The sequence below is a fragment of the Zootoca vivipara genome, chromosome Z2, assembly GCF_965207765.1.
Source record: "Zootoca vivipara chromosome Z2, rZooViv2.hap1.1, whole genome shotgun sequence".
Classification (NCBI taxonomy): domain Eukaryota; kingdom Metazoa; phylum Chordata; class Lepidosauria; order Squamata; family Lacertidae; genus Zootoca; species Zootoca vivipara.
The window spans coordinates 30,075,308-30,088,101 of NC_142585.1; the positions used below are offsets into that span (position 1 = coordinate 30,075,308).

Genomic DNA, 12,794 nt, shown 5'->3' on the forward strand with positions numbered 1-12,794 from the left:
CATGTTCTCTGTGTTTATTCAATTAACAACGATGCCTAGATTGCCCCTGAGAAACATGAAGCAGAAATTAATTGTAAAGGAGAAATATAATTACCTTTAATAAACTGTAGTGTGAAAGCACAATGCAGCATACATTATATGATTTAATAATACAAAAATACCCTTTTCGCACCAGTAGGCTTCTCTTAAGTGCAATGCAGTTATGAAACTGAGGTGCCAGTACCTAGCAGAAACCCAGGTGGCTTGGGGTCCACACTTTTTGAAGTCTTAAGGCCAAAGTGCACATTATATTAAGCACACTTATGGGGGGATTTGCTTAATGCTGCATTCATTACAAAAAAAGGAGATTCCAACAACATTTCTGAGAGTAAGAATCATTCAACAGTGGAATGTATTCCTTCAGAAAGTGGCGGACTCTCATTTCTTGGAGGTTTTAAAGAGGAGATTGGCTGTTTATCAGGGATTCTTAAGTTGCCATTCCTGTATTTCAGTGGGTTGGACTAGAGGACCCTTGGGAGTTGCTTCCAACTCCACATTTCTATGACTGTGCGGTGTCTTTTTCAAGTGTAGATTGTGTCCATTCCTGCTATCTGTCAGTAAAACATTTGCAATTATTTGCACTTCACTGGCTGGTATTCCACATTGCCCCCACCCCCCTTTTGAGACCCATGGTTGAAATGCACCTGATCTATGCTGATGGCTTCTTTGAAACTCATGTGATGCTCCGATTTGCATTGAAGTAGAGAGGAGAGTGGCTGGTGCATGTGCCCATCGACAACAAGCTATGGTTCATGGAGTACTATGACATGCATGCAGGGCCATTGGGTCCAATGGTGGCTCCTTGAAGGCCATCATTCAGCATAAAGCAACCAATTCAAGAGGAGAACCAAGCAAACAAGTGAGAGAAAAATATGAGGCATTCTGGATCCTGCTGTAGTCTTTCTAATCTTACGTGTGTGTGTGTGTGTGTGTGTGTGTGTGTGTGTGTGTGTGTATTCATGTGTGTGTGTGCATAGCTGCCAAGTTTTTCCTTTTCTCGCGAGGAAGCCTATTCAGCATAAGGGAAAATCCCTTAAAATAAGGGATAACTTGGCAGCTATGGTGTGTGTGTAATATGCATGAATGTATATGCATGTAAGTATGTAATACCTTTTGATCATGTACCATGTATGTATGAATGTGCATGTATGCATGTAATATCTTTTGATTGATATGAATTTTTTTAATGAACTGGAATTTAGCTTTCCAAATATTTCCACTATTTTCTATGAATAGAAGGAATGCTGAGAATCTAATGCAAGTCCTTTTTATGAGTTGTCCCTTTTGAGGTTGGGTGAGGGAGGGCCACCTCTTTAACATCAGTTGACCCCCAAACTGAAGTGGGATCCAGTCCTTTCCAGAAGTAGGTCTTACATTTGCTCCATTCTCATTTCCAGTTTGATGGTGGAGGCTTTATTCTCATCTCAGAGACTGAGCGAGTTGTGAGGGCCACTAACTATGAAATGGTGGGTTTTGCTCTTTCTTCTCTGTGCTCTGCCAAGAACAGCATTTGGGTTTCCAGTAAGTAATATAGTTTGCTGTATGCCTGATATATGAATGTGTTGACTTTTATTTCATGAGTCTCAGGGTCCAGTCCTATACACATTGGGAGGAAGCTTCCCTGAATCAATGAGATTAACATCTAAGTAGCCATGGAAAAGATTACACTGTGAGGAGTAACAGCAGCAGTAGTATTGCTAGGTATTGCTGCTTTTGTATGCTGTCAAATCCCTGCATCATTTCCCCCTTACAGTATATTATTATACTAGTTGTGTTTAGGTTGGAATGTTAGCTGCTGTAGGTTTTTTTCTGAACAATGATGGTGGCTTATACCATCTAAAAATACATAAAGATAGAACATTGTTGGGGACCCTAACCCATTTCCCCTTTGGTTGGTTGTGGCAGCATTAATCTTCTTGCACTTCATAAGAATAATGGAGCCCAGAATGCCAACAGAGATCAACTTGCATCTATCCATGCTCATTGTGGGCAAGCAAGAGCCACGACCACAGTTCAAAGGTATGTTCCAGGCAAAAAGGCTTGAAGACAAGAAGCACAAGGAGGAAGACCTCTTTTAGGACTATAAGACCATAAGCAGAGCCTGCTGGATCTGGCCAATCCACCCTTCTAGTCCAGCACCCTGTTCTCACAGTGGCCAATCAGATGCCTCAGGGACACCAGCAAGCAGGACATGAGCACAAGGGCTCTCTCCATTCCTGTGGTTTCCAGTAGCTGATACTCAGAGGTATTGTTGCCTTCAACCATGGATGCAGGCAGGGCAGAGCCACCATGGCTAGCGGACATTGGTAGCCCTATCTCTCTTTGGAAATGTGGGAGCACAGGTAGAGTGTGACTTGATTCAGTTGGCAGCACAGAGGCATATGATGCTCAGGTAGGAAGCTATAAATTACATCAAATCAGCTGAAGCATCTGCGGTGTGGCAGAGAGCTAACTAGAAGCCTGTTTTCTCTTCCCACAAATAACTGGCAACATGGTGCTCTGGAGGCCTTAGGACGACAGCATTGCTGCTTGTTCCATCTTCCTCTTTCTCCTCTCCTTGATCACGGCAGCATCATAATAGCCCTTGAACTTGATCAGAAAGATAGGGATTGGGATGACTATGGTCAGCACACCACAGAGTGCTGCACAGGCTGCTATCACTTGGGTGAATTCGGTGACAGGGTACATGTCTCCATAACCGACGGTGGTCAAAGTGATGACTGCCCACCAAATGCAGGATGAAATGCTCTCAAAATATGAATCAGGTGCCGGGTATAAGACCTCTGTGTAGAACATGAGGATGCCGAAGAACAGACTTTCGAAGGTAAAGATGACCATGAAGATGAAGATCTCTCTGAAGACAGACCTGGACGTGTATGAAAGGACCTGGAACATTAGAGGAATTTCTATGAGCTTAAGGATCTTCAAGAGCTTGAGGATATACAGTGCACGGACAAAACCCAGCCAGGCTTGTCCATGTGAGCAAAGTTCGATGAAAATTGGAAAGAGGGAGAGGAAGTCAGCCATGTTCAGGGGGCTGGTCAGGAACTTCCTTTTATTTGGGCAAAACATAAGCCGCACGGAAAACTCAAACATGAACCAGAGGACGCAGAAAAACTCCAGAGGGATGAGGTAAGGGAACTGTTCGTGAATCTCAGAGAGGTAGGTGGCAGTGCTGTTGTGGTGATAGGCATCTCCAACGACAAAGAACTCAATTTCTACATCAGCCTTCTTTAGGAAAAGGATACAAATCCCAATGTTGAAGACCAGGGAGATAGCGGCCAGAATCTGTGGAAAGAAAGTTCAGCTGTGTCACAAAGTTAGTTTGTGAGCTCTGTTTTAGAATACAGGAACATAAGAACATAAGAAGCACCTGCTGGATCAGGCCAATGCAGCATCTAATCCAGCATCCTGTCCTCACAGTGGCTGCCAAATGCCCCAAAGGGAAACCAGCTAGCAGGATCTGAGCACAAGAGCCTTCTCCCCTCCTGTGGTTTCCAGCAACTGGTATTCATAAGCATTGCTGCCTCACCGTGGCTAACAGCCATTGATAGCCTTACCATCCTCCATGAATTTGTCTGGTGGCTATCACTGCCTCCTGTGGGAGAGTGAGTTTCCTACTCTATGTGCTGCAAGAAAAAGTACTTTTTAAATCTGTCCTGAATCTTCCAACATTCAGCTTCCTTGGATGTCCAGGAGTTCTAATATTATGGGAGAGGGTGAAAAACTTTTCTCTATCCATTTTCTCTGCCCCATGCATAATAAACTTCTATCATGTCACCTTTTACTTGACTTTCTTCTAAACTAAAAATATCCAGACACTGCAACATTTCTTCATAGTGACATTGTTCCATCCTTGATGTATGGTCTACACTGATTGGGGAGTGGATCTCCAGCATTCTAGAAAGATTATCCCCTCCCACCCTTCTTTGTGGTGCCACTGGTGATTGAACCTGGAACCTTCCACTGGCAAGGCAGACGTTCCACCACTGAGCCCCCTAAATTGTGGCATTGTGGCAGAACCCCATTTAGCCCCTGTTTGCACAGTAGATCAGCCTTCCTCAGCCTGGTGCCCTCTAGATATCTTGTGTTACTATAAATCCCATCAGCCCTGGTTAGTGTGGCTGTTTTCCCATCAGCTCGAACTTCGTTCAGCCATTCTGGCTACGTCTGATGGGAGTTATTGCAAAATATCTGGAGAGCACTATGTTGGAGGAGACTTCCCCAGATTCCCACAAAGAAGGAACTGCTCCATCTACCATCCTTGTTTCCTTAATTTACTGACAGCTACTATTTCCCTTTCAGAATTAATGGTGCATGCACGGCAGGTTGTGCTTAACAGGCATAGGGAACTGTAGTACATACTTCGATAGGTAGCCTATCGAAGAGATGTAAAAAAAAAGAGAGTGCGTGAAAGGATATTGTCAGGAGAATCTGCTCACACAGGCTGTGTGAAGAATGTGTCGAGAATGTTTCTGCAGAAAAAGCTCAGCCTTGAGCTTGCCTGACAGAGAGAAGGTACCCTGTTCTTCTCAATTAAGCAGGCATCTGGTTTTGATAATGCAGACATGTGTTTTCTCTGTAAACATAATTTCTATGTGTGTTTAAAGCTGAGGGGAGGGGATGCCTCTATATAACCCTTGTAATGTATAGGCATGTGAACTCCACATGCCAGGATTTATTCAGTCAAAATTCACTGGAACTCAGATCTGGCACCTCTTAGGTGGGTGCCATTGTCATTATAAGAGAACAAGGGAGGCGTTCATGGTGAGTTCCAGCACCTCTTTTTCTAGAAAAATAGGACTGACCCAATGGTACAAAGGGAGCTTGCAGATGTAATCCCAGAGCCTTTGTCTATAATTTTTGAGAATTCTTGGAAAACAGGTGAGGTACCTGCATACTGGAGGCAGGCAAATATTGTCCCCCCTCTTCAAAAGGGGGGGGAGAAGACCCAGTTAACTACTGACATAACTACTGACATAACTACTGATGTAGGTAGCAGGAAAGGTCATAGAACACATAATTAAATGGTTGGTCTGTGAGCACTTATAAAAGGATGCTGTGATTACTAAGACCCAGCATGGATTTCTCAAAAACAAGTCATGCCATATGACCAGGCATCCCCAAACTTCGGCCCTCCAAATGTTTTGGACTACAATTCCCATCTTCCCTGACCACTGGTCCTGTTAGCTAGGGATCATGGGAGTTGTAGGCCAAAACATCTGGAGGGCCACAGTTTGGGGGTGCCTGCATATGACACTCAGTTCTTTTTTTGATAGAGATACAAGCTTGGTGGATCAGGGGAATGTTGTGAAGGTATTGTATCTTGATTTCAGTTAGGCTTTTGACAAAGTTCCCCATGATCCTCTTGCAGAGAAGCTGGTAAAATGTGGGCTGGCCAAGGTAACTGTTAGGTGGATTTCTAGTTGGTTGACTGACTGAACTCAAAGAGTGTTCACTAATGGTTCCTCATCATTCTGGAAAAAAGGGAGAAGTCGGGTGCCACAAGGTTCTGTTCAACATCTTCATAAACAACTTGGATGAAGGAATTGAGGGGATGCTCATCCAATTTACAGATGACATCAAACTGGGAGGGGTACGGTAGTTAATGCTGCTGGAGGCAGAACTGTGATTCAAGATGACCTTAACAAATTGGATCTCTCCCTCCCTCCCTCCCCTTGTTTAAAATCAGCAAAGGAAGCCCTGTTTGGACTTCCAGATGTTGTTGGAGTGCAATTCTCATCAACCCCAATGGCCAGGCTCTGTGGAAAACCACAGGCTCCCCATTCCCATTTTAAAGAAATGCTCCCGCACTTACCTTTGCACTACAGCTGGAAAACGGTTTTTCGAAGAGGGTCCAAATTTTGGGCTGCCACTGGGCCCTGCAACTATTATTCCCCCTTCCCACCTGGGCCAGGAGTCCCTGGTCATCTGCATCTTTGCTGTCATCCCAGAGGGCGAGGTCTTCCTGCTGGCTCTCCACATCGCTCAACCTTTGCCAGCAACAGGGAGCCAGGGCCGCCCCACTGATCTCCCAAAAGGCCAGCTCCTCCTCAAAGACAGACTTGCAGATGTATTGAGGGCAGTGGAGGTGCTTGGTCCTGCAGTAGTTCAGGACCTCTTCAAAAACACGGGTATCTCTGTCGAAGAAGAACTCTCCAGTGTTGGGGTCATAGTCAAACTCGGTGGATGCCTCCTGGGGCCCTGTGAGGCGGCTCAGTTTGGTCCCAGGGAAGGCTTGGAGGGTGCTAGCATAAGTCTTGTATCGGATTCCCCTGAAGTTCAGGGTGATCTTTTCTCTAGCAGATTTCATAATCCTGGCTCCTTGTAATAGCCAATGTATCTGCCTGTCAGGATGGGACAAGTGACAAAGTACAGTATAGTCAGGTGCACAGGAGGTATTTAAGCAGAGGTTAGATAAGCTATCTGCCAGGTATTCTTGAGCTATGATCCCTGACTCTCGGGACAGCCTTCCAATTCTACAATTCTATGATTCATTGGAGGCTTTTGAACAGAGGTTGGATATCTATCTATCATCTATCTATCTATCTATCATCTCTAATCATCTATCTCTTGCCTTTTCCCCAGACCAGGACTCAAGGCAGCTTGCACAAATCACAGGAAAACAGATAAAATGCAACAAGTTAGAAATATTGTTATTACAAAGTAATTAAACTGTATTAGAATTAAAACAATATAAAAACAGATCTATTTTACCTGGCAACCCAGGTAGATGGGCGGCATATAAATAATAAAATTATTTTTTATTGTTTTTATTATTAAAACATGGATAGTAAAAATAGCATTATTGAAAAGCCCTTTTCAAAGGCATGTCAAAATAAAACAGCCTTCACCTGCCGGCGGAATAATGACAAGCAGGTGGCCAGTCTGCTTTCTCTAGGGAGCGAGTTCCAAAGTTGCCTGGGGGAGTCCACCACTGAGAAGGTACTGTGGGGGGTAACAGAACCAAGAGAAGGGCTTTCCCCATAGATTCCAGAGCCTTGGTGGGTTTGTATGGGAGGATATGGTTAGGGTAGTGACATAGCTTGAGCAGCTTGGCTAGTGGCTGGACTATGTCATATCCTCCAACATTTCTCTGATTAAAAATAGGGATGTCCCATTCCATAATGATAATTTTACTGTTTATACCCCACACATCTTACTGGGTTGCCCACTCTGGGCAGCTTCTAACATATATAAAAACATAATAAAACATTAAACTTAAAAACAAAGCAAAAAACCCTTCCCTATACAGGATTGCCTTCAGACGGCTTGGGAATCTGATAATTCCATACCCTTCAACATTTCTCCAATGAAAATAGGGACATCATAAGGAAAAGTGGGACATTCCAGGTTCAAATCAGAAATCGGGATGCCTTCTCTAAATCAGGTACATTCCTGGAAAATAGGGACACTTGGAGGGTCTGCTATGTGTGTGTGTGTGTGAACCTGGGTCTCTTCAGTCCTATTCTAACCCTCTAACCCAGGGAAGGATTTCATTACCAAGCTTAAAACCATGGAAGCACCTGGGATGAATAGAGACTTCGGATTCTTATCTCATTATGCATGATCAAGCTTTCTTTAGCACCTCAGCCCAGGACTAATTGCAGCCATCAGCAGCCATTAACAGCCATCTACAGGTTTACCACTCCCATCAGCCCATCTCCCATTCCCACCCACCCCCACCACCCTCTGTATATATATAGGGTCTGACACTTCTGTTTCTAGTGTATCTGAAGAAGTGTGCATGCACACGAAAGCTCATACCAAAATATAAACTTAGTTGGTCTTTAAGGTGCTACTGAAGGAATTTTTTTATTTTGCTTCGACTCAGACCAACACGGCTACCTACCTGTAACTTTGTTTATTGCTTGAGAACTGCAAGTGCTGTTTGTTACACTTTGCAGAGTTGGTGTGTCATTTTTGTTTTTCTGTTAAGTTGTATGTTACATGCAGGGGTGCCAAGTATATGGGGTGGAGGGCCCCCCTCAATATTTTGGGGCATGGGGCTTAGCCCCCCCCCAAATTGAGGGGACTGCCACCCACTGCTGCCGGGCCCCATCCCCCAGCCGGGTGAGCGCTCAGCAGCTGGGTGGTGGGCACAAGGTGAACATCACCCTCTGCATGTCCCATCCCTTCCTCACACACTGGAACCAGGCTCCAATGGGAGCCTAGGGTGTGTGTGTGTGCCTGGTTGTGTCCCCTCCAGAAAATGTGCCTGGTGGATGGTAGCTGAGTGGGTCTGGCCATCATGCATATGACGTCATGCACACATGATGCACCTCCCCCCCCCATGTTGGGTGGAACTTGGCGAGCCTGGTTACATGGAATATTAACATATTCATTAATATTATTAGAGAGGCAGTGTGGTGTAGTGATTATAGTCTCAGACTAAAACATGGGAAAGACCAGGGTTCAAATCCCCACTTAGCCACAAAGCTTATTGGGTGACCCTTGGGGGTCAGTCCTTCCTCTCAGTCTAACCTACCTCACAGGGCTGTTGTTGAGATTAAATGAGGAGGAGGGAAAACTATGAGTGCCGCCTTGAACTCCGGGATGGGGGAGAGTGGGCTGCAAAGGCAATAAATTAAATAAATAAGAAATAAAATGACCCCCCTCCCCCTGTGGTATTGTGTGTGTGTGTGTGTGTGTGTGTGTGTGTGTATTCTTCAATGTAAGTCACTTGGAGAACTTACGTGACTTGAAGAAGTCACTTGACAAACGACTAATAAGTTTTAATAAATGATTAAACAAAAACAAATTATTTCTCCTTCTCTCTCCCCCCCTCCCAAAAATCCATCATTTCGAGTTCCTCTTTATATGAAACCAACTACATAATTCCACTTCCAGACTTTGAACATTGCAGAGGGTTGGTCTAGATGAGCCTTGGGGTCCCTTCCAACTTTATGATCCCTACATGATGCTGTTAGGAGAAGAGCTGCATTTGTAACAACTGAATAAATTGATGACCAAACAGTTAAAAAAACTAGATTCCAAAACTTTCCATCCATAGACAAATGTTGCCACTAGCTTCTTGGGTCACTGCAACATTTTGTGTTAAAATGGCTGTTGTAATAGAGGGACCCAGTGACAGGAGTATTATTCATTGTTTTGCCCAAAGGCCATTGACATACTGAAAGGATCACACAGATGACAAGCAAAGGGGTGGGTGGAGGGTGAAATATACTCGGAGTTGAGTGTTGATTTCATGCTCTTTATTTCAGCTCATGGTAAACAGTGAGTGAGTGCTTTCCCCAAAAACCTCTGGCTATATATATATATCAGTACATAACAGAGGGGAGGAATACCCTATTTGTATTTTAAAACACTGCCTCTGTTATTATTGTATACATACTGAGTCAGTAAAATAGATTCACAGTTCACTTTCATTGCATTGCAGGGGGTTGGACAAGATGACCCTTCCAACCATACAATTATGTGATGTTATAATTCAATAACAAGTTTTGCAGTGTTGACCCTAATCTTAGAAGCAGCCTATTCATAAAAAAAATAAAAATCCAAGCACATGGAATGTGAAGAGGTAAAGAGACAATATCCCAGATGGCAAATTTCTTACCTGAGAGAGAGATAACATAAACAATGAAGCTGTGTCTATTCCACCCTGGATAAACAAAAAAGGGGGACTTGTAATGTCCCCCTTTTCTGACACCCCTCCAAAGTTACAGCAGCTACCTCTTGCGAGGAAGGAGAAATAGTGAACACACACACACACACACACACACCCCTTTGTATTAATGTAACATTTACAACTCTGTATTTTTGTAAAATTGTTTTTAAGTTGTCTGTTGCTGCTTCAGTTTTTTGTACACCTCTTATAGATTTTTAAAAATATATTAAGCGGTGTAGAAATAACCAGTCAATCAATCAATCAATCAATCACTTTCCTCTGGGGCTGATGCATACCTGTGTTGCTGCAATTGTTTGCAAAGCCCCCCCCCCCCCCATCTACACATTTCACCTGCTCAGGAAAGGTTTTTTGGTTCTTACCTTTAGCTGGGCAGTGTTTTCTCCGGACCCTTAGAAAGACCAGGCAGCAAGAGGAGAGGCAAGAGAGAGGGGGGAAACAGGATGTTCTGTGGCTTATATCCAAGCTTTGTGGCTCATAGATGCCAGAAAACAAAGCTAGCCTATAAAACAGAAACCCTCCCTCCATCCTTCCCTCTCTGGCTAGTTCTCCCAATAGTAAACTCACATATTTTAGGGAATATTTCACAATGGTGAGCACTGCAACAAAGCAGATGAGCTTTGGACAGCATATTCTGTCCCCTTTGCACTGCCACCCATTGTTCCTGCTAGATCCTCAAAGGCTAGCAGTGCTCTGGAAATATGCAGGGTTTGCATGCCCTTAGCTGACTTTTGTGCCAGGATCTTATGCAACAGAAGGGGGAAAGATATGGGTGGGAGACTTAGAGTTGGTTTATTTCCTGGCTGTTTTTTGTTCAGACCACTGCTAAAGCACAACACACACACACACACACACCCCTCTTCACCACATATTTTTTTATTTTTCCAGTCAGTTATGATTCACCCTGCGAATAATATGTTGCAAAGGCCCTATTTTGTGTTCTTTTTCTTGGAAGATGACTTCAGCTCTGCACCCTGGTAATCAAATATAAAAGAAACTACTGCACCCATAAAATATTTTTAAGAGGCAAAACAGGTAAGAGAATGCAGGATTTAGTAAGAATGCATGATGAGGCTGCTGGATCAGGCCACTGGCGCATCTAAACTTGCGTCCTGTTCTCAGGAGAGTGCAGAGCAATCGCATCCCAAGAGGGTCGTGTTCCTCCCGGGTTCCAAGAGACCTCAAATATCATGTCTGACCCTCTCTGCAGCATAAAACAGACTGCCCACCTTGTGTTCGTCCCACCATCTCCCTGCTTGTCAATGTGGGGGAGACCCTGAGAGATAGTAGCTGGAGCAGGTCTGCACAACTTGCGTAACCCACACATCTACCAACACTGTGCTATGGCTTACTAGAGCAGGGGTGGAATCTAGTTTGCATTTCTACTTGAACCCCAAGATCCACCATCCTGGTGGGTGGTACAAAAGACAGACACTAAATCCTTTTCAAGTGATCATTTATTGCTTGCTTGTTTGCATTTTTATCCCACCCTTTTCTGTCCAAGGAGCTCAGTGCAAAGTTATTCCCCTTTTCATTTAATCTCAGCAACAGCCCCAAGGTAGGTTAGGTTGAGGAGCAGTGACTGGCCTCCAGGGTTACCCAGTGAACTTCATGGCTGAGTGGGGATTTGAACTCTGGCCTCTCCCTAGTCCGACACTCTAGCTACCACTGGCTCTCACCTGATGTTCTGTGGAAGACTTAAAGGAAGACTTAAACCTGGAAGGGATGATGCAGCCACACAGGGCAGTCTCGAGCAGGTCGCGCGCCTTGGTGCTGAGGGGCGGAGATCAGGGTGCCTACTGCCCCGGCGCCCTGGCACACCGCACCACCGGGGGTCTACCTAGAGCCGGCCCTGCAGCCACAAGTCCACTACTGGCCTTTGCATGCTAAGACTTCAAGCCTGAATCTAAGATGACACCTGCACCAGACATTTCAAACATCATGATACCACTTTAAACAGTCATGGCTTCCCCCAAAGAATCCTGGAAGATGGAGTGTGCTAAGGGTGCAGAGAGTTGCCAGGAGGCCCATTTTCTCCTCCCAGGGTTACAATTCCTAGAGTTACCTGTGGAGAGGGATTGATTGCTAAACCAGTCTGGGGATTATAGTTCTGGGAGCAGAATAGGAGCTTTTTTAGTTTTAGGCTTGAATGTGGGGGATCCCAGGTTCAAATCCCAGCTAGGAGGCTCACTGCTTCTCAATTATTCCTTAATTCCCCCCCCCAAAAAAATTTATACAAAAAAAAACCAAAACAAAAAACAGTACCATAATATAAACTACATAAATGCACATTCACAACTCAGATTAGAGGGATATGTTCTGTTAGCTGATGCAGGAGTGCCAATTTGAATAAAATATTGGGGTGACCCAGGTAAGCCACGCCCCCACATAACTGATCACATGACATGGCACATACACACCATTTGAATGACAATTGCCATCAACTTCGGGGTGGGGCCAGCCCCCTCAAATATTTTATTGGGAGGAGGGCTGAAGACACCTTGGCACCTATGAGTTGGTTGTTAAAGTTTAATGTGCGTATATTGAAAAAAGAAGAAGCAAATCTTAATCTTCCTTTGGATCCTACTCTTAGCTGAAAAATAAATTCCAGCTAAAAGATGCTGAGAAAATGTTGCATATGATTGTCATGGGCCTGATATTTAGATACTACTCAAAATTCCACAAGCATCTGAAACATTAGCTAATGCGAATAAGCTTTAAAAGAGGATTGGGGAATTTTCATGAGAAGGCTGTCAATGGCTGGTAGCCATAATGGCCAAGCTCTGGGTCCATGGTCAGAGTTAGTGATGCTTCTGAATGCCAGTTGCTGAAAGCCACAGGAGTAGGCGAGTTGCTCTCGTGCTGGCAGGTTTCCTTCTGGGGCATCCGATTGGCCCCCGTGAGAACAAGATGCTGGACTAGGTGGGCCTCTCCTGGCCTGATCCAGCAAGTTCTTCTGATGTTCTTATGCAATGATGCCAACAGTAACCAACTATTCACATATTAAAGAACAGATCCAATCGTATAACAGATTTGAGCAAAACTGGTCAGGGTTCATTCAGTTTACTGAGTGTTACAAAATCAAACCACATGCCTCACAACTTAATTG

The 12,794-nt window shown here is 44.4% G+C and overlaps 1 protein-coding gene across 1 annotated transcript; it reads right to left on the reverse strand.

Annotated features, from left to right (window-relative positions):
- Window positions 1–67: 67 nt before the first annotated feature.
- On the reverse strand, window positions 68–10,186 carry LOC118084429 (voltage-gated potassium channel KCNC1). Its single transcript, XM_035113932.3, has 3 exons — window positions 10,048–10,186; window positions 5,858–6,386; window positions 68–3,327 (listed from the first exon to the last, which is right to left on the reverse strand). The coding sequence occupies exons 2-3, from the start codon at window positions 6,350–6,352 to the stop codon at window positions 2,548–2,550; spliced, it is 1,275 nt and encodes a 424-aa protein (XP_034969823.1). The 5' UTR covers window positions 6,353–6,386; window positions 10,048–10,186; the 3' UTR covers window positions 68–2,547.
- Window positions 10,187–12,794: the final 2,608 nt, after the last annotated feature.

Coding starts and splice junctions, on each gene's coding strand:
- LOC118084429 (XM_035113932.3), bottom strand. CDS start 6,352: ATGAAATCTGCTAGAGAAAAGATCACCCTGAACTTCAGGGGAATCCGA. Junction 3,328..5,857: donor TTTCCAGCTGTAGTGCAAAG/GTAAGTGCGGGA, acceptor TTCTTTCCACAG/ATTCTGGCCGCTATCTCCCT.